Here is a 22,534-nt window from a genome sequence, read left to right on the forward strand (position 1 = left end):
CACACATAACATAGTGGGAGGGGGGACACAGGGAAGGCAGTATAGCACAGAGAAGACAAGTAGTGACTCTATAGCATCTTACTACGCTGATGGACAGTGACTGTAATGGGGTATGTGGTGGGAACTTTATAATAGAGGGAATCTAGTAACCACAATGTTGCTCATGTGACTGTAGATTAATGATACCAAAATAAAAATAATAGCATTCACTTCAGCTGGGGCTACCTTCCTAACAGAAGGAACAAGTGTGATCCACACTTTCAGGATGGGCATACATTGTTTCAGAGAAATGAAAAGACAAAACTATAATATGAGTAGTGGCTTGGTTCAATTTATCAAATTCTAAGATATTACACTAAAAACCTGTAATGTAGTCATATCTGATAAAAGGCAAGACATGTTAGAAGATTCATAAATTGATTAGCCCTTTTGTGGAAATAGTCATATTCAACACATGAAATCCACATATGCTGAACTTTTGAGAATCATAACAGATTTATTCCCTCCTCTAAACTGTCTTACTAAAATAGAAGCTCAGTATTTATTGAGTGAGTGAAGTCACTTAATTCACATTCTCTAAATATGTCTGTCTTCAATAAAAAGAAGACAGACCGTAAAAGCAAAGTGCTATAATACTTAACAGACACCATGACAGAAGCACAAAGAGGTACAATAGGAACACAATGGAGGAGGGGGTCGATTCTTCCTGTGGGAGGTCAGGATGAAAGGACAGAGTTCACAAACACTGTTAAGCAAAAGAGTTCAGCTCATATCATTAGAACTGATAAACCAAGCCCTAACATACAGCTTTGCAAATCATTCTCCCCAAGAGTTTGCATAAACACTATTAGTGGATGTTCAACTATCAAAATATAAACAGAAAGAAAAAATAATACTCCAAAAAAGCAGTAAAGTGCTACATGGAAGCTCTTACAAAAAGCATTTAAGCATTAATATATTAATACATCAACTTTTTTAGTAATTTAAAGAAGCTCTATAATAGCACTGCTCAATAAAATAAAAAGCAAGCCTCATAGGTAACAATAAAAAAAAGAAACAAATGAAATAATTTTAATAAAATATTTTATTTCATTCAATATATCCAAAACATTGTATTTCTAACATGTGATCAATATAAAAAGTACTCATGAGCTATTTTACATTATTTTTCATACTCTTCAAATTCTGGTGTGTATTTTACTTACAGCACATTTCAGTTCAGACTAAGCACATATCAAGTGTTCAAAAGCCAAATGTGGCCTGTGTCTACTACGCTGAACAGAGTGACTCTAGGTCATATCCTTAAATTTCCTCCCAGCTTAACAACTTTGCTAGAAAGCTGTAAGTCTGAACTATAATTCAGATGCATTGTTCTAGATCAATCAAAATTCGACAGTATGTATAAAAATAAAAACACCAACATTGTTATCCAAACACTTTCCTTTTATAGAAGCATTTCCTTATCAAGACTCATAAAATTATTGTCACTGTAACTCCAATACATCTTTCTTTGGATTCAGACTATGGCTATCAGGCTCTTTTCAGCAGCGGGCCCTGAGACACCTACAGCAGACTTGGTTGGAAGCCTCACTATGGCAATAACCAAGGGGAAAGTTGTAAGAAAGAAGCTGAACCTGAAAAACTATATTCTTTCACCACAGGCAGGCAAGCTCTCTTTTTACTAAACAAGAATATTTTAAGCCTTTATTTAGTAATTCAACAAATACTTATCAAGAGGCTACTACCTGGAGGGACCTATATTCTAGGCATTAGGAATACAGCCCTGAAGGAAGTACTTCTACTGGAAGTAACAAGCAATTACAAAAACAAAAAACATCTCTCTCTGTGTATATGCAAACACACAGAAATAAGAGAAATAGGAAACAATACAACAGAATGGGGTAGAAGTACCAAAAAAGGCAGGAAAATTACAATTTTCAAATAGGGTGGTCAGAGTGGATCTCCCTGAAAAGGAGACACTTGAGCGCAGACGTAAAGGGTCAAAGAGTGAATAATGAGGAGAGCAAACCTAAACAATGAAAAATATATACATTTTATGTCCAAAATAATGTAACCAAAAATACACTAACATCTAAATGTATTCAAAATGTCAATTTACTTACTGGAGGATTGATTTCATATAACTCTTTATTCTTAGCAATCGTGTCATTTATCTTCTTTTGCATATGAGATATATGCTGTTCGTATGAGCCATCATTAGGAGTCTTCCCAGCAATCTGAATACCACCAGGAGTTGGTAAGGCCGCTAAATATACACCTGTGGCCGACTTGTAAAAAAATGAGGAAATAGTCAGAAAAAATATCTAAAAAACAGTAGTTCATAAGTTTTCGTACTTAGAAAGTGGTCTTTGCCCTGTAGGAAAAAGATAACTAGCATCAGGGTTTGCACAGGACATACATGGAAGGGCACAGAAAAACGTAACTGGTAAAAAGGGTTTGGCTGCATCTGGTGAGAACCCTGGGGGACAGAAGTGAAAGGAGGATTCACTGTTCACTGCATTCTCAACAGCATTTAAAAATTTTTACCTTATGATTGCAAAAAATAAGATGCATTGAATAAACAGCTTAGAAAAAATAATAAAAGGTTTTCATGAATAAGATAATTTACCTTTAAAGTGGCAAAAGTAACAGGGAAATTTGCAAAGCAAGTGAAGAAAATGAAGTTCAGAAGGATAGGAAACTTACTCAAAATCACACTGTCAATAAATGTGGAGAAAAGGTCTGAATCTGTTTCTCACTCCAAACCCCAAGACCTTTCCACTACACTACCCTACCTCCATAATTGCCAAGAAAGAAAACTTTCATACAGATTTATTTTAAATATTTAATTCTGTAACTATTCATTTCTGATTCTGTAACAGTATGATATGCCATCCACACTGGAAAAACTATCTAGGGAAATACAAAATAAGATATTTTATATGTACACGTACATACACACACATATGCCACACACATACTCTTTTAAGCATCTACGTTTAAATATGCACCTATGATCCAGTCTCAGATGCTCAACCTCAGAACACCCTCTGTACCATATGGAGCCTTAGCGCAACATGTCTAACACTTTCTTAACTGCATTTACTAATGAGGCAACAGTACAGAATGGTTGAGAATACAGACTGTGGAACTAGACCAGCCTGGGTGTGAAATCCAGCTGCAGTACATGTAACCATACACCCTGGCCAAGTCTCCACCTATCAGAGCATGCGTACTCTCCTCCTGTAAAGTGAAGATAGTGCTACATTCCTTCTGGAGCAGCACAGTGCCAGACACCGAGCAGGCGCTCGTAGGAATGGAAGCACTCATTACCATGGAAGCTGCTCCTGAACTGGGAGATTGAAGTGTACAAGCTGAAGCATGGCACAAAGGTTAAAATCTCAAACAGTTGTAATTAGTACCAGTAGGGATCAAGAAGGGAAAGATTAGTAAGTATCAGAAAAGGCAATATCTGAAGCAAGTATTGAAGAATTATACAAGGGGCATAAACCAGTTTGCTGGGGCTCACCCATCAGAAGTGTTTGGCATAGCCGGCACAAGGCTGTTTAAATCTTTGAATCTGAATTCAAGCTCTTAATTCTCATAGACACCCACTAATAACTACAGTTTTGTATTTAGCCCCTATTACATATTTATATTAAGTCCTCACTAAGCACGTAAGTTTTTAGACTAATGAATTATAATGAACACTTTTTTCCCCATATTAACCTAAATATCAAATGTTTTAATACAAATCAGATTACAGACTAATTACAAATATTTTAAAATTGTGATTACCTAATTAGTTTATCATTTTCACACAATTATCCCCCTATATATACTAAAATTTACATATTTGCCCTTATAGAAATAAGAGATGAAGCAGGAAACAATTTAGCATTTTTATCTAAAATGCATAAAGAAAAAAAAAGAATCCAAGATGCATTAATTTCTTAAAAGTAAATTTCTATGCATAATTTTAGAAAGATGGTGAAAAATTCCAATTTGAAAAGTGCCAATGACACAGAGAAAAATTCTAGCTAGCAAACTCTCTAGAGTATGAGAGGATTTCCCTAAGTACTGTTGATCAGCTATATTTTGCAGGCATCTAATTCTCTGGGACTCGGGCTACTCATAAAAGTAGTTCTCACTTTCTTCACTGACAACTCTCTAGTCAGAACTTTTTTCTAACAACCCAAGGTGAACAGGAAGCTGAGATAAAGAGCTTTTCATTGCCTCACAATTTATTAGCACTTAAAAAACACACACATATATTATTGTACATTCTGTTGACCACAAGTGCACATTTATGATGACTTAATTTTCTAAGAGTAGGCAGAGTCTCTCTCACATTGGTTGCTTTATTTTCTCCATTAAAACTACAGGTCATTGTAGCACAGCGGTCCTCCCCCTCAGAGTGATTCTTCCCCCTCCCCCCACTCCCAAGATATCTGGTAATGCCTGGAGACATTTCTGGTTGTCACACTGGAGGGAAGTTATTAGCATCTAGAGGGCAGAGGCCAAGGATGCTGATAAATACCTTAACGAACAAGACAGACCCTTACAACAAAGAGTTAGCCAGCCCCAAATGTCATCAGTGCTGAGAAAAACCCCTTTTAGAAAAACCCATTTTAGCAATGGATAAACAATAAAGTCCAGAACACAGGTGGCCAACTTATTAAACAAACTACCCATGATAATTTTTAGATATCTGACTATTGAAGATATGGTCAGAATATAAAAGTATATTAATAATGTAATTACAAATAATTTTATGTAAGAATTTCATTTCATTTCATTTTAAATAATAATAGATATAATCTTTACATCTAAAAATATTTGGAAGCCTATCACCAGATTTTTTACTTCTTATAATGTCCCCACCCCTTAAAGGTCTTGATGTCAGTTTTTTTAGGTAAGTCTTTTTAAAAGACTCTTTGAATCACATCAAACAGAATCCGCTGCAAATACAGGAATCACAAAACACAAACACAACATATAAACTTACCGCTAAGCCCATCAACATATTTTCACCCACTGTGATCTGAATTCTCAGACCAAATAAAGCATTCATTCCTTTGAGTTTCAGTTTATTCATTAGCTGAGTATGTACTTCATATTCCATGAATGGCAACAGATTACTGATGGCTGTAGCATTTGCTTCTGCCGGTGCCTTCTTTTTTAAGCGGCATAACCTGTTAAAGCAAACGAATTTAGTCCATGGACAGTATTCTTGGTACCATCTTAAGAAACGTACAATTTTTAAAACTTTCTAAAATAATCTTTACTGCCATTTTTTTCACTGTACACGCTTTTGCAGAAGTCTTATTTCAATAAACAAAAAGACAAAAATCTCGAAATCTCTAGAAATGAAATAAATGCTGACCCAAATCACTACAGAATGTAACTTTATATCTTAGGTTTCATAACTCCCTGTGATCATATGATGCATGGACAGCAGAAGAAAAAAAAGTTAATTTACTCATTAACAGAATGCAAATCTTACTTGAGTATCTCACCATGTGCCAGGCACTGTTCTAGGCAGTGAACACTAATCAAGGAACAAAACCCAACGTCCCTGTTCTCACAGCTTTGTCCCAGCAGAGATGGTGGATGGGAATAAACAAGGAAGCAAGACAACCTCAGATTAAGTTTAAGACAAGTATCTAAGGAAAATGAACTAGGGGAAGTGACTGGGGGTAACCAGAGTCCTCACAGGAAAGATGACACCTGAGCAGGGGCCTCAGCGACATGATGGAACTGGGAACCTTGGGGAAAGACAATTACAGAATGGAGCTGGCTTATTAGAAGAGCCAAAGGCAGATGACTGTAACTGAAGTGAATGGGGCAAGGGTGAGAGCAGTACAGACGAGGATGCAGTCAGGCAGGGCCAAGACTGTATCAGCGGCTCCAGGTCATGGTGAGGAGTTCCCCTGTGGATGGTGATGCTACTGAGACCACACCCTGAGAACTGCTGATGGAAACTAATCCCTCCTACCTAAAACAACAAGTAAAAGGCTGAATAAATTATTTTTTTTAATCTTAAAAGCATCACAGGATCTGTGCAAGAGGCAGTGGGGGCATAAACATAAGGAGGTACCATGAGGAAGTTCTTCTGTGGTGGTGGAACAGTTCTGTCTCCTGACTACGGTGGGAGTTACACAAATCTATTTGTGGTAAAATGGCTTAGGACAATACATTACACACAAACACATAAATGAATGCGTGTTTTAAAAACTGTAAAAACGGAGTAAGGTCTGAAATATAGTTAACAGCATTATACCAATGTCAATTTGCTAGTTGATACTCTACTATAGCTACATAAGCTGTCAGCAATGGGGGTAGCAGGGTGAAGGGTACAAAAGGACTCTCTACCATTGCAACTTCTTGTGAGCCTATCACAGTCAAAGCAAACAAAACACAATGAGTAATAACCAGCAGATACAACAGACAGCAGAGAATTCAGATAGTAAAATTATCAGTTACAGAATCAGTCTGTAACATGTGACATTATAATTGAAAAAAGACAAAATGAAACTTCTAGAAATAACAACAGACTATCAAAAATTAAGAACCCCAATATTAGGCTTGCTAGCATTTTAAAGACAGCTGAAGAGAGATTTAAGAATTGGAAGATAAAGTATCCAAAATATATAGTATAGAGAAACAAACAGATTGAAAATACAGACAAGAATGTAAAAGACACAGATTAAACAGTGAGAAAGTCTAACACATTTTTAACTGAAGTACCAAGAAGGGAGAAGAAATGAGACATGGGAAAACTAACATCTAAAAATTTTCTAAAACATATGAAAGATACTAATCTACAGATTCAAGAAGCCCAACGTATAACAATTAGAATAAAAAGAACTCCACACCTAACACTTCATAGGGAAATTGCAGAAGACTAAAGACAACTAGAATAGCACACACAGCCTGTGGAAATAAAATAAGCTCTCTTTGAAAGAACCACAGTTAATCAAATAGGTTACTTCTCAACAGCAGCAATGAAAGACAAAAGGCAGTGGAGGGGTATCTTCAACATGCTAGAAGAAAATAACTGCCATGCTGAAATATCTTTAAAGGTAAACATATTTTCAGACAAGCAAAAATAGACAGTTGACCATTTTAAACCTACCAAAGAAATACTAAAGCATATACCTCAGGCGAAAGAGGAATAATCCCAAACAGAAGGTCTAAGATGCATGAGAGAATGAAAGCAAAAGTAAATGGATTAGAAATATATTTTAGAAGAAAACTCAACATGACTTTGTAAAGTAACAATGATGGGGGGAAGTTAGGAAAGAGGACAGAATCAAAGAACACCTACCATCTTTGGCATTAAGAACTGGACAAAACAAGGTATCATTTATTAAAACAGAGAAGACTAATAAGAAAGAAGTAGAGAAAATCAGCAGTTCAGTTTGGAGTAAGTATGAGATACCTATGATATCAAAATGGGTGTGAAGTAAACAGTTAAGTATATGAAGCTCAGAACAGAGTTCTGGGTTAGAATTATAAATCTGGGAGTCACAGACATACAGACAGCACACAGTCAGATAGAGGCTGATGAGTTCAACTAGGAAGAAAGCTTTGAAAAGAGGTCTATACCCATGGCTCTCAAGGCTCAAGAAATGAGGAAGAATCAACACAAAGAGACTGAAGACTATAAATAAAGGTAGGAAAAAGCAGAAGATGTGGTACTGTGAAGTCAAAGGAGGTTCAAGGAGAAAAAATCAACTGTGTGACTACTGCTGAGATGTTCAGGCAGATGACAGAAATGTTCATCAGGTTTGGTAACCTGGCAGTTGTTGGTGCCCAAGACAGTTACAGCTGTTTCCTGGAGACCTACCACAATTTGGCATTTCCTGCTCCAGTATATTTTCAAAGGAACTCTTAGCAGCTAAGTGAAGTAGTAGAAGAACCACAGTATAGCACCGTTATTTAAAGAAAAAAGTCTATTTCCAAAATGTATTCCATATTTAATGTCATTAAAGCATACTGAGTTACATCTCTAGCCTGCAACAGGTAAATTAATAATCTTCATAATAATAAACATTTGTATGGAACTTAAATACTCAAAACCGCTTTTGCATATAAATGTGAGTTTTTGTAAGGAGGGTATTTTCTGTTCAGTAAAATACAAGTTTCAGATAGAATTGTCCAGCCTGCCCAGGATCACACAGGAAACAGTCAAGCAGATATCTGAAGATACATCTATTTGACTCCATACCCCAAACTCTTTCAGGGACCCAAAATATTGCTTTCACAAACATACCTTGCTTGAATAAGACAACCTTTTCCAATAACTGTTGCATCTGTTGGGAGGTCTATGGTTGTAAAAAGAACATCAGGAACTTTCTGTTTCCTGCAGTTATAGCAGTATGTGAGATGAGCTGGAAAAGGCATATTCAGTTCATCATACGGTATATGGCAAAATCCACAGCCTGCAGGCAAATTTTCTTCTGTCCTACATGAATGCATTAAAAAAGCATTAAGGCATTCTTGAAACTTCTTTGCATTTTTTTCAAAAACATATACTACATATGCAGTACCTGTACCACAACTTTCACCACAGATTATAAGAGTACCGCTATGGTTGGTAAGAATTAGAAATGACGATGAAATCAGGCCATACACTTTCCCATAAGAGAAAATATTTATACAAGTAGAAAGTCATTTTTTATCAATTCATATGTTTGATGACTTACCACCTGACATAAACCATTATTATACCAAAGTTTTCTCTTTGTGATACATTGAAAACAAATGGTCAGGTGATTAAGAGTGACATTTTCCTACTGTCTGACAAACACTATATATCACAAAATAGTCCTAAGGGAACTTTCTTTTTTTAACAAGACAACCTAACAATTTGAAAAAAAAATTATGGTTAGAAACAAATCTATTTAAGAATGTAAAAACTAAGTCAAAAATAGGCATACTCTAATGCTTCTAATTTCCAATGACTGTTTTAACATTGCTGAGAAACTGGGACACCTGTTTCAAACATGGCATGTTCCACAAATGAACAAACCACAACCGCCCCATTCACTGTAAAATGTTTGTTGTAATATGCTGTTTATGAATTCATTTTACAGTAAGTATTTTTTCACTCATTAAATCTGAGGTAATTACGAGGATAGCAATGGAAACAGAGGGAGGCTCCACAGAGAACGCCAGACTCTCAGAGCCACACCTTCCAGGGGTCTGGGAAGACGTGGGGTTTCAGTTCTCTCTAATCTAAAGCAAACCATTTGAAGTTGAAACTTGGGAAGTAGACAAATTAAAAAAGAGAAATGCTACTGATACTGTACCACTAGGAGTCAGGCTTTTCTGCAGATTCTTTGTATACATGATTTCACTGAATTTTCACGACCCTCTAAATCAAAACAAAATACTTCCAAGATATCACTCTTTTTATTGTTGAGATAGCATTCTGGTATATGAAAAGTAACAGGGGAATCAGACATATCTGAGTGGAGATGTGTGGCTCTGAGCAAGTTACTTAACCTCTCAGAGGTTCTTCAATGAAACTTGAACAATATCTACTTAGAAATGGCTTTGCTTTTTTTGAAGATTAAGTAAAAAAACTATAGCTAAACACACCCTCCCCAAAATAATGCCCAGCAGATAACAAAACTAGTTCCCTTGGCCTGAAACCAACCTAAGTTGGTTATAACACTAACTAATAATTTGTCAGTTAATACACTAACTATGTCAGCCACACTAAATACAAAGGAGCAGACCAGTCTGTTTGAATCCAAGGCCCAAGTCCTATATGGGGACATAAAAAAATGAAAACTGGGACACTTTTTAAATAAACACCTCACAGAAATTTGAACATACATGTTACAACATAAAGTATAAAAAGTAAAAATTCTAAATTTATGAAAGCATTTGAAATATGAAATGTACAAAAGGGATTGTCTCCGAATAGTAAGATCTTAAGGAATTTTTTCTTCCTTCTACTCTCCTATACATTCCAAATTTTCTCTAGTAAGCATTAATAATTTTATAATGAAAAACAAAAAGTAAGTTTCCTCTTTCACAAATCAGGATGGTATCTATTGCACTGAACTGCCGTGTAAGAGGATTAACTGTATACATCCAACGTACAATACCGAAATGACCAAACTGCATGGAAAGGGTCATTTGTTAAATTAGGCTTCTGTCGACACAAGAATGAAATCTACTTAGACGCAAGAGAGCTATATTTCAGTACAGGACAAACTGCTGGCAAAGTCCTTTTTCCCAACAGAACACTCCAATTGTTTAATATATTTCAAAATGTTCCCCTTTAACTTTCTTATTTATGAGGACTTCTAATGGTCTGGAATATATTATGGTTAAATCCATTTCTAATACAGACAAAAGAAGAAACTGACCAATGTCTTCTGTGTGCCGGCCTACCCAAGCTAGAGTATCTCTGTTATATAGAGACTTGCAAATAGATAATAAATCTGATCACATAATAGAACTTGTATATATTTTGCACACTATATGTATATATTAACATAGAAAAAAAAAGCAAACATGAATTCTGTGCGTGTAATTTCAAGGAGGAGTAATTAAAATTTTATTACCCAAATAGACTCTGGACCAAATTAATTGTTTTCTATGTGGGTATGTGTATACATATGATAATTTTATCTGTTTACAGAAAGCATTTATGACATTTATAGAAGCTAATAAAGGGGCCAGTAATCAAATTAACCAAAAAGTAACCACATTTTACCTAATGTTTTCAAGTTCACCCTTTTCTTTAACATATATTAAAGTTATATTTCACTTTTCATGAAGCTTTTATATATATAATCTTGGTATAATATAGTATTTTGCTAGCTTTGCAAATTAAGAATTTTCCTTATGAAAATTGTCTCATGGCCTTTTACTATTTGGAGGTTAAGACAAAGGAAAAGGAAGAGAAAAGTTAAATAAATTATAGTTAACTCAAACAATGCAGGGAACCCCCACACAGTTAAAATTCTATGTATAATTTTGACTCCCCAGAACTTAATTACTAACAGCCTACTGTTGATGAGAAGGCTTACTGATATAAACAGTTGATTAACACATACTGTATGTTCTATGTATTATATACTGTGTTCTTACAATAAAGCAAGCTAGAGGAAAAACAATGTTTTTTCAAACTGGTGCAAATCTCCAAAATATTTCCCAATATATTTATTGAAAAGACTCCTGTATAAATTAATGACTCTAAAACATCTTACTACATTGATAGAGTGATGGCAATGGAGGGGGTGAGGACTTGATAGTATGGGTGAATGCTGAACCACTATGTTGTATATTTGAAACCAATATAAGATTGTATATCAATACTTTAATAATAATAAAAAAGAACCCATGTATAAGTGAACTCGTGCAGTTCAAATCGATGCTGTTCAAAGATCAACTGTATTTGTTTTGTAACAAATAAAAAAATGTACACTTGAAATTCTTCAATTGGTAGTCATACATGTCACTTATCAAGATGCCAGAAATAATGTATGTCGTGTAGTGAACTCAATACTTGTCTGTTGCTATGTGTTAGGTAAAAATCAGTGAAGTGCGTGGTCCTGATTTCTACACTGTACCACAATAACCCACCCTCACAGAAAAGAATTATCCCAGCTCTGGGAGAAAAGTCAACCTCTCCCTTCTCTGCCCTTATGGAAATAAGCTAGGCTGCCATGACAACCTCTGTTCCAAACAGCCCTCCACGGTGCCATCCTGCAGAAATCTAGGGTTCAGTACAGCTGCTGTGCCGGATGCAGATAAAATACAGACCTCTTCACTATAAAAGAAAAAAACATAAACTAGTTAACATTTTTAGGCAATCTAACTTTGGAAAATGTTAACTATCAAAGTGATTTACAAGGGTGACAGTTTAGATTCAAGTTATATTCTACTAAACACTAATAATATCACAGGATTACCTGCTGTCCTAGGACAGGAAATAGAAGTAATGTAATACTATTAAAATGGAGAGAGTAAGAACTCTTTATTACTTAAAAATTGTAAGAGACAAACCTCTTCTTCTTCTCTATATCTGCATATAACTTTTCCCCTTTCAAATGATAAATCTTTAAATTGTAAAGTAACAAGATTTGCATAAAATATTGTAAAGCTGATAAGACCAGAATGTTTCAAAGTAAAACTAGTAAATTATATTGCTAAATCAAGCAATAATTCATTACACTATATTACAATACTTAAAATGTGTATTAAATTTTATTCTAAAACCACAACTGTGTAAATATCTACATTGCTGTAGCTTAATTTGAACTTTATAATAAAAAGGTATCTGAAACAAGTAATATCCAAAGTATACTAATCAGAGCTTAAACTACATCACCATATGTATGATAAAAACCGATTTTCAAAAGAATTCTCTGTAACTATTACATATCACCCATTTGAAAGCTGAGAAATTACACAGCACAACTGGTAAATGAGATCACCCAAAGCAAATGAGCAAAGTTTTGGCCTAGAGACAAAATGCTGGAAATAAGGTAAAGTGTCAAAGGACCAGAAGCCTAAGAGGACATGAAAGAAATGGCCACTTGATCTGTAGCTGAAAAGAGAAAGGCCAGAAATGTTTAAGTGAGCACTAAGAATGGAGAAGGGATAACACGGAGCCAGTGACGGTGCTGAGTCAAGGAGCTACCAGACCAGAAGTGCATTTCAAGGTGTTTAATCCAGTTATCCTCAGTAGTAGAACAGCAAAGATTAGTAAAATGAGATTTAAATACAGAGATTTTTTTGAGGTCTAGAGGAAAAAAAAAAGACATTTTGTCAGGTGAATCCAAACCTCTAAGTAAATTAATTGGACTCATTTCTGTAGACTCCTGCATCTGCAACCTATCTCCAACCATACTCAACCTGTACCTCTGGCCTTCTCCATATGCTATTCTCTTAGACCTGAACACTCTTCTATGCCTCTCCTCTTCATTTATATAATTCATACACATCCCCCAAGATGCATTCAAGCTTCAGCTACTCCATTAATACTTTTTCTAATCCTACTTCTAACCTCCAGCCCCCTGGGATCCCATAGCATCCTAGAATATCTCTATCATAAAATGTATAACTTGTCACAATTCTCCAGGAAAATATGAATCTGATGGTAAGAACTATGTCTTTTAAAACTGTATCCCTAAGACCTGAAAGAGTACAGCATTAAATCCATGAATGAAGTAGGACATCTACTAGGGAGTAAGTTAGGATAAGCAAAATAAAAGTTAGTGGTTTAGCAGCCAAACAAGAGTAGAAAAACTACAGTGGGAACAGAAGAGCTCAAGAGTATATATATATATATGTATATATATATATATATACACACACATAGTATGTATATATATGTAGTATATATGTATATACTACATAGTCTGCAGAGGAAAAGAAGGGGCCCTCAGTTGATGAAATAGCATAGATCTGTACTGTCCGCATTTACACGATCCAGGCATTTTTCTCTAACAATAATTATCACCACAAGTGCAAGAGAATTATCCATGTAATAGCTGGCTGGCATTTAAGAATTATCCAAGGACAGAAGGTGTAAAAAACAAGACGGCAGAAGGTCAGTTTCTAGATGATACCTATTGTAAAGTTTTACAGGTGCTGAAAGCAGGGTTCAAGGATAATAGACGGCGAGTCAAGTCAAAACCTGAATAAGGAACTCAGAACAACCTTGGTTAAGATAAGGCTCAAAACAAATCTGGTGTAACATATGGCAAATGGAACAGGGGGAAATATACTGTGATCCAAGAGTGAAATTTTATAGGTACAAGTTTTTAATAAGGAACAGTTTTGAGTAACAATGAGGTCCAAAATAGTTGAAAGTTAAGAAGGGGTAAAGGACTTGAGAATGAGAAAGTATAGTATGAGGACCTTAGAAGGGAGATAATCAACTTTAATGGAGGAAATGGCAGAGAAGTAATTAAGATAGGTAGAAGAATGTTTTGGAAGTAGTAAAGTCTGAACTGTGACATGGGATGGACTTTAAAGGCGGGAGAGGTTGTTCAAACGGAAGGTAGGAGAAAAAGGAATTGAGAACTAAGAGTATGCAAGTCCCTAACTTGACTGAGTTCAGAAGGATGACTTGTTGGCAGGAGGAAGTTACGTTGCAGTTAATGAAAGGCAGGAGTTTGCCGACAAGCTTAAAGACATATGGCAATTCATTTACAATAGATGAAGGGTTGCAAAGATCCCAGAAGGAGGAGCTAGTGGAGTCACAAATTGGAATAAAGTAGGCCCAGAATTAATACTTGCTATGTGCCAGTATTATAGTCTCATTTAATCCCTCAGTAGCCTAATTGATAGGTGGTTATCATCTCCACTTCAATGTATAAGTTGAGGCTCAGAGGAGTAATTTTCCCAAAATTCCACAGCAATTAAGTGGTAAAAATGGCATTTGACATACTCTAAGGCCCATGCTCCTGACTCACTCCACTATTCTTCTTCTTCTTCTTCTCTATATCTGCATATAACTTTTCCCCTTTCAGATGATAAATCTTTAAGTTACAGCATCTAGAAAACCAAGTTGTTGTTATCATTTACCAGATGCTAGTTGATTCACTGTAGCCCACTACAGCATGACAGCCTAATGCTTTAGCATGTGATTTTATTTCTTGTCTGATTTCTGCCCACCACGCATCTCGAGTTTCTGGTTCATCTGAAAAATAAATTTTAAATCAGTTCACTACTCAATAGCACATTATCTTTCTGAACAAAAAACTTTTAAAATAACTTACTCTGGAAGGCAAAGAAGTACTGTTCTATAACAGATTTTAAAACATCACATCTTTAAAATGCTACTTCTCAAAAAGCGTATTAACACTGTAATTTAAGGCTACTTCTCAAAGTTTAACATTTTGAACTTGATTACTAGAAAACAAACCACCTATTTCTATTTGCTTTCTTATTTTGAGGAACATCTATAGGGATGCATTTTATTAGATACAGCTCAAAACGTAGATCCAGAGTTTCCAGTTTCCTATCTTAAAATGAGAAGATATCCTATATCTCACCTCACTGAGTGAACACCTTATGAGTCATATCCATAGATTTAATTTAAATTGTGATTTCATTTCCTGGTAGCTATTTTTTTTTTATAACCCATTATGTTCTGGGTTCTTTCCAAGACAAAGATTTGTCAATGTTAATAAACGGAAAGCCATCTATACCCATCCTTCTAAAAAGATGTGGGTCCTAAAGCAAAATGACAAGAAAAAAGGGACTAGCCAACTCAAAGAAAGCAAATACATTTAAAAGATTAACACAAATAATCTGGTTAATGTACGTAAGGACAAGTTTCAGATACAACATTCTAACTCCATATAACTAATTAAGAAAATGCCTTAGTATCACAGAATTGAACTTTTTTTACCACAGAGAAGTCCAATATTGCTTATAATGGAGCATCTGTCACACATATTTCCTAATCACTTGCATTTAGCTGCAAACTGCTGGTGAACAGCAGCTGCAAATTACAGTAACTTTTTATGAGCAAAAATGTTAAAAACAGAAACAGTCTATAATCAGTATATCCTAATTTATTTTTGTGGCCAACTTCATTTGGGAACAATCTGAGATAGAAAAAACGTAATCAACTCTTAATAGGATGCTAAGCTCTCATTGTCAATTTTACACATAAAAGGCACTATTAAAACTGAAAATAAAACAATCCAAAAACTTTCTTTTTTGAATTTCAATACATATCCAGTTTTCAAAATACGTTTTTCAAAATAAGTAGAATTATACTCACTAGTAAAATACTGAAGACAGCAAAGTAAAGAAAGTTTAAAAGGCTTGATATAGCTCACATTTCTATGATGTAATTCTGTTTTTTCCACAGGGAGGAGATAAGCAAAAGGAAGAAATGAGGAGCTAAAAAGCCAGAACTACAAATGAGGCCAGCCAGTTCTTGAATTAAAGTTTTGGATCCAAGACAGAGCTACCCTAAAACTTTCTTTCAGAAGAAAAGGAAGAAATGCAGACTCCAGGAAACTGAGGAAAAGATCAAAGTGTGAGATAAAATAAAGGAAGAGAAATAGAAAAGACTACAATACAGTGTTAGCAATCAGTATTATGAACTATGAAAGTTGTGAGACAATTTGGTGACCCTATTTTTACATGCACTATTATGTTAAAGAATTTCTTCATAGTCCTAACTGAAATGCAGACATTAACAGCGCAAATACACTTCCAAATCCACTCTCTTCTTCTTCTAAGACATGTTCCCAGACCAATTTGGACACCTATCTGACATCATCCTTTCCTAATAGGGAATTTTTATTTCACAAGACAAATGATTATTCAAGCAGTGGCTCAATCTATCAAATTAGTACAGTTCTTTGAACAAAGATTATCACAAAGAACATTATAAATATCTCAGTTTAGAAAATAATCAATTTCCTGAAAAACTGTACAAAATAAAGAGTCTAACTTTTCCTAAATGCACTATTAGAACCTGCTATTTACTTTTTAAATGATTCTAGAAGTTAAAAATATCATTTGCTACAGCAAATAACTGTGAACAATGTTTTTATAAAAATACATTTTCTCACATTAGGTTGGCCTACTTCTGTGCCACAAGTAATACATGGCACCTTTTCTGCTTTTCAAAGTGAATTTTTCAGAAAGTAATCCATAATATTGTTTTTTAGGTTAATAAAAATTGGAGGTAGTGACTTATTGTAAAGTTCAGGATTTATTTATTTGGAAATGGCGAGCATGTCTAAATGGAAAAGTATGTAATAATAATTGCTATGAGATACATGTAACCACATGGAATACAAAGTTTATTTACATCAAACTTACCTTGATATAACACATAAAATAATCAGATAATTAAACCAAACACTATGAAAGAAGTGGCTGATTTAAAACAAAACAAAACAAAACAAAAGGCTGAATGCAGCACAAGTGGAGCATTCATATTCTTCTGACGAGTTCACAAGCAGCCTTTATTTTGACACATGAGCCACACAACTGCACATGGGGATGCCACTGTTGTATTTAATAAAGTATTTACAAGTTTACGAAAAGCTAAAAGAGTTACATAACATGGGAGCTCGGGAAGCAAATGGCATATGTCCACACTCCAAAGAATTTCTTAAATTTTGTTTTTGGCTAAAGCAAAAGCTCAGAGAACAAAGGTTTTGCAAAGCAGATTCAGCAGACAGGAGCCAGAAACAGTGGGTATTTTGGCGCATGCTTGGATCAGGTGACAGTACAGACTGAAAACTATGGCAGCTCACTGAAATGGTTACAGAAAGTAATGGCCCTAGATTCTAGGTGAAAGCAAGGCAAGCATACAATAGGGAGCACTTAATCACAAACCAATAATTGGATTAACAATAATTACCTACAACTGTAAGCAAGAAGCCAAAAGATGAATTTTTTGGCTAATAAATTTAGGGATTAATTAAAATAAAATTAAGATTAATTGGTTTATTCAATATTAAAGAAAGATTAAATTTATCTTTAAAGCCTGCATTATACATATGCCAGAGATAAGCCAGGGAATATTCAAGTAGTAATTATGATTCAGCCTCACCTGTTACAACTGAAAATTCATACAATACCCTAGTATTTAATTCCTACAGTGGAATTTTTAGACCTTAAAAACTGCTAACTACATTCTTATAGGAACACACTAGTGAATTTGAATTGTTTTATTCACCCTACAAAAGTCAAAACTGAGGATCTACCACACTTGTATAAGAGGCAAAAACAAAGAATCTGACTTAAAATTTACGGCAACTATACATGCCATATGTGAAACTGGATACAATTTAACACAGTTTAGCAATCTGAAGGTTATACAGCTGAGATGTGAGTGTGGAAGTTAAATATTTCAGAGACACCAAGAAAAAGATTATCTTTACTTTAAATACCATGCTACTCCCAATAATCTGTAGAATGCTTATTGTCATAAAGAGGTATTTTAGGAGATATTACCATTAATTTATTATACAAATTACATTTCATACTATTTTATGTTTTCCTTCTATGGGTCACAACTCTTCATAGATAATATCACAAATCTTTTAATAGATCCTTTTAATGGCTGGCATGAACTGAGCTCTAGATCAATACCTCACTTTTGCCTCTTCTGGGGGTAATGTCTGCATACTTGGGTTACCATCACAACTAATTCATTTTACTACTGTTACTTTTCTAGGGCATGGCCATAGCTTGGTATCTTGCCATCCTATTATCATTTTATCTTATTTCTGAAGTACAGGTGAAACTGGTCAAGATTCCTAAAATAACAGTAATAGTTCATATCTCAGAAAGTAAAGAAACGAACAACTCAATATAGTATGCTTTTATAAAACTCAATCCTTCTGAGATTTTAGGAAATCACACCCTTGCAAATAAGAAACCCTGACTGCCTGAAGTGTTAAATTTATATTCCCAATTGCTTAAGCCACTTGTCAACTTATATCATGTGAACTGATCAATAAATTTCACTACTTGGTTGTTAATGTAGACAAATTATGGCATTAATTAAGCTCCAGTGAAAATGTGGCCGCTTTTAATTTCAGCAGACGCTGTCATTCCATTTGTAATACATGACTACAGAGGCAAATACAACGCGATCATGAATTATCACTAAATATTTATAGACAACACAGCAATTCTGAAAATAGACACAAAATATTTTCACAATGAAACCATCACTGTGTGCAAAATCTGAACTAGGTGGTGATGAGCTCCAGTAGGAGCTGCGAAGAGAATCATAATGTTGTAGCTCAGCAAAAGAATTACATTTGTATATTTTTCTTTCACCATCCTGCCTCCACAGACTATGTCCCTTATTACACAGAAATCATTTCAAATTATTTTCACAGAATTGTTTCAAATGTTGAAAGATAGTCCTGTGGAAGCATATGAAAGCTTAAAAAATAAAACAAAAATATTTAAAAAAAATTTATATTTCCATAGCTCTGGAAGATAATAATTCTGCCCTTGAGAATCTTTTAATGTGATTTAAAGAGAAAAAAGGAAATGGACAGTTATTCAATCTAGTTTTTAAATGAACAAGAGGAGATAAAGTGTTAGGTAGGATCAAATAAAGATTTTTAATACAATGATAGGATTGTATTAAATGGACAGCATAAAAAGCTACATTCTCAAATACCAGAAAGTAATATTCCAGCCCAAAACAACTTCTGAATAAGATAAATTTCCCCTAATGAAATAGAAATTAGAGAGTTCAATACCTTCCTATGGCAACAGATAGTAGATGCACTAGGGCAGGGGGTGAGCATTTAATAATATGGGGACCTGTTGAACTACTGTGCTGTATACTTAAAATCAATGTAAGATTGTATATCAAAGATACTTCTATAAAGAAAAACATCCTTTTAATAAAAAATAGAAATTAGAGAGCTCAGGTTCAGGGGCGTATACAACCTCAGACTAAGTAGGGATTCAATATCAGACTAGAAGGAAGAGTCTCATTATAAAGGAAGTGACGTGCAAATCGAGACCAAAATCAAGACATAGTCATTTAGGACGGCAGCTGAGCTATCATCATACATGCTCGACCAAAATGGAATCTTCACTATTCGTGAAAAAAAGGCAGACATGTAATCTATTCCTTAATTGTGAAATTTTACTCTTTATATATATATATACATACACATATTGAGAGGAAATTATATGTTACATTCATATCTTACACTATAATAATGTAATGAATATCCCAATATAGTATATATATACATATATATATGTATAAAGAGTGAAATTACACAATTAAGGAGAGTACATATCTGACTTTTACAGTTAGTAAAGAAATGAACTAATGAATATCTAGTTACAGAGGAGAAATTATATATTACATTTGTCTATGTATATATCATATATAAAGAAACATTCACATGTCATACATACTGTATTTATGCCTTTTTGAACTCTATGTATCTACTTCCTGAAAACCTTATTGAAATGCTGAAAACCAAAAGCTGTTTAACTACTTAAGGCTTAGTTTGCACATCTGCTCATGAGTACTTCTCAGTAAGAAGAATAACTGCTGAGATTATCAGTAGAATTCAAGTTCTGAGAAAGCCTATGTCCACTTAACTAATACTAATACACACACACACACACACACAGATAAATATTGTAAGAACTAGCCGAGACTAGGTATGCAAACAAAACAGTCCACCTGGATGTCCACCTGTCTAAACAATGGTGTTCCCAATCCCCAACGCTGTGCTCAAGACATGGCAGGCAATCTGCAAACATCCCCTGATTAAGAGGTTTTTACTTAAAACTGAAAAAAAAAAAATTGAACCATCAGCCTGATATGAATATTCTATAAATATTTCCTTCCACATCAGCTGACTCACATTTTGTCAAAATTTAAATATTTTTAAAGTAAAAATGATACTTATTTTTCTAGGTTTTTAACTACTAATTTTTGCCCCACAAATAACGAATTTTCTAAAGAACTGTAGTTTTAATGACTAACAAAAGAGTAACATTATCTAAATTCAGACAACTTATCCTTTGCCTTATCATTTACAAAAAGATCTATTGTAAGATTGAGAAAATCCTAAGTATTAAATGTCCTAAAATCAACAATCTGACCAAAACATGCTTTTAAAACTTTATAAAGTTTTCTAAAAAATAAAAGAAAAGTTATATAGTTTTAAACAACCTGTTTTACTAACTCAGGACTTAACATTCACCAAACATACTGTCTAAGTTTAGAAGCTTTTTCAAACAAGTACTTTTTAAACCATATTATATAACTACTTTGTATTTCCTTGTATCACTTCCTGAAGAAATATCTGAACTGACATGCATCCTATACAAAGAAAAACAAATTTTCCTCAACTACACAGACTACTACTAATTCAAAAATTATATATATGAACTATTCAGAAATACTTTTTACTTCCAGTAAACTCAGAAGAAAAAGAAAGACCATAGGTATCTGAGAAATAATGAGCTACAACTTTAAAAATTTACTCTTATATTTCTTACGGGAGGGAGCCCAGATGGCAGCGTGAGTAGAGCAGTGGAAATCTCCTCCCAAAACCACATATGTCTATGAAAATATAACAAAGACAACTCTTCCTAGAATAAAGACCAGAGGACACAGGACAACATCCAGACCACATCCACACCTGCGAGAACCCAGTGCCTCAAAAAGGGGGTAAGATACAAGCCTCGGCCCCGGGGAACCCGAGTGCCCTCCTCCCAGCTCCCAGCGGGAGAAGAATAGGCAGAGACGGAGGGAGACAAAGCCCAGGACTTTTGAAGACCCAGCGCAAGCCATCTGGACCAGAGCGCAGACACAGTGCGTGTGCGGGGCCCTGGATACTAGGGAAACAGGGCAGCAAGACCACTGAGCGGGCACTGGAGGCCTGGCGCCGGAGGACATAAGAAAAGCGAGCGGCCATTATTTTTTTTTCTTTTGCTGTTTTGAATTGGCGACGGCTTTTGGAAGTCTTAAAGGGATAGGGACCCCAATACTAGGGAAACAGGGCAGAAAGACCGGAGAGTAGATGCCTGAGGCTGGCACCGGAGAATAAAGAAAAACGAGTGGCCATTTTTATATTTTCAATTCAAAAAAAATTTATTTTTTTTTTTTTGTGGTCGTTTTGTTTTGGCGGGTGCTTTTTGGAAGTCTTAAAGGGGCAGGGCGGGTCACTTAATCCAGAGGTAGGGAATCCGGGATCTCTGGGCACCCTAACCCCTGGGCTGCAGGGAGCAGGGAGGCCCCTTGCGGAGATAAATAGCCTCCCAGCAGCTCCTGCTCCAACGCGACTCCACCATTTTGGAGTAGCTGCCCGAGCCAAGCCACGCCCACAGCAACAGCGGAGATTAACTCCATAGCAGCCAGGCAGGAAGCAGAAGCCCTGTCTGCGCGCAGCTGCGCAGCACAAGACACTAGAGGTCGCTGTTCTCCCAGGAGAGGAGGGCCACAAACCAACAAGAAAGGAAGTCCTTCCAGCCGTCACTCATCTCAGCTCAGCAAACTATTCCTATCACCATGAAAAGGCAAAGCTACAGGCAGACAAAGATCGCAGAGACAACACCAGAGAAGGAGACAGACCTAACCAGTCTTACTGACAAAGAATTCAAAATAAGAATCATAAACATGCTGACAGAGATGCAGAGAAATACGCAAGAGAAATGGGATGAAGTCCGGAGGGAGATCACAGATGCCAGAAAGGAGATCACAGAAATGAAACAAACTCTGGAAGGGTTTATAAGCAGAATGGATAGGATGCAAGAGGCCATTGATGGAATTGAAATCAGAGAACAGGAACGCATAGAAGCTGACATAGAGGGAGAGAAAAGGATCTCCAGGAATGAAACAATATAAAGAGAACAGTGTGACCAATCCAAAAGGAACAATATGCATATTATAGGGGTACCAGAAGAAGAAGAGAGAGGAAAAGGGATGAAAAGTATCTTGTAAGAAATAATTGCTGAAAATTTCCCCAAACTGGGGGAGGAAATAATCGAACAGACCACGGAAATACACAGAACCCCCAACAGA

At 35.3% G+C, this 22,534-nt stretch overlaps 1 protein-coding gene across 29 annotated transcripts in view; it reads right to left on the reverse strand.

The window, feature by feature from the left end:
* C2CD5 (C2 calcium dependent domain containing 5) overlaps positions 1-22,534 on the reverse strand; it is a 94,977-nt gene that overhangs the window by 24,561 nt on the left and 47,882 nt on the right. For all 29 annotated transcript variants that reach the window (XM_036889323.2, XM_036889320.2, XM_036889318.2 and 26 more), the window contains 5 exons: positions 14,563-14,677; positions 11,702-11,797; positions 8,279-8,470; positions 5,009-5,195; positions 2,124-2,288 (listed from right to left, as the gene is read on the reverse strand). In XM_036889323.2, the coding sequence (XP_036745218.1) occupies positions 2,124-2,288; positions 5,009-5,195; positions 8,279-8,470; positions 11,702-11,797; positions 14,563-14,677 (755 nt within the window). The remainder of the gene's footprint in view (positions 1-2,123; positions 2,289-5,008; positions 5,196-8,278; positions 8,471-11,701; positions 11,798-14,562; positions 14,678-22,534) is intronic.

The sequence above is a fragment of the Manis pentadactyla genome, chromosome 14 (assembly GCF_030020395.1).
Source record: "Manis pentadactyla isolate mManPen7 chromosome 14, mManPen7.hap1, whole genome shotgun sequence".
Lineage (NCBI taxonomy): Eukaryota > Metazoa > Chordata > Mammalia > Pholidota > Manidae > Manis > Manis pentadactyla.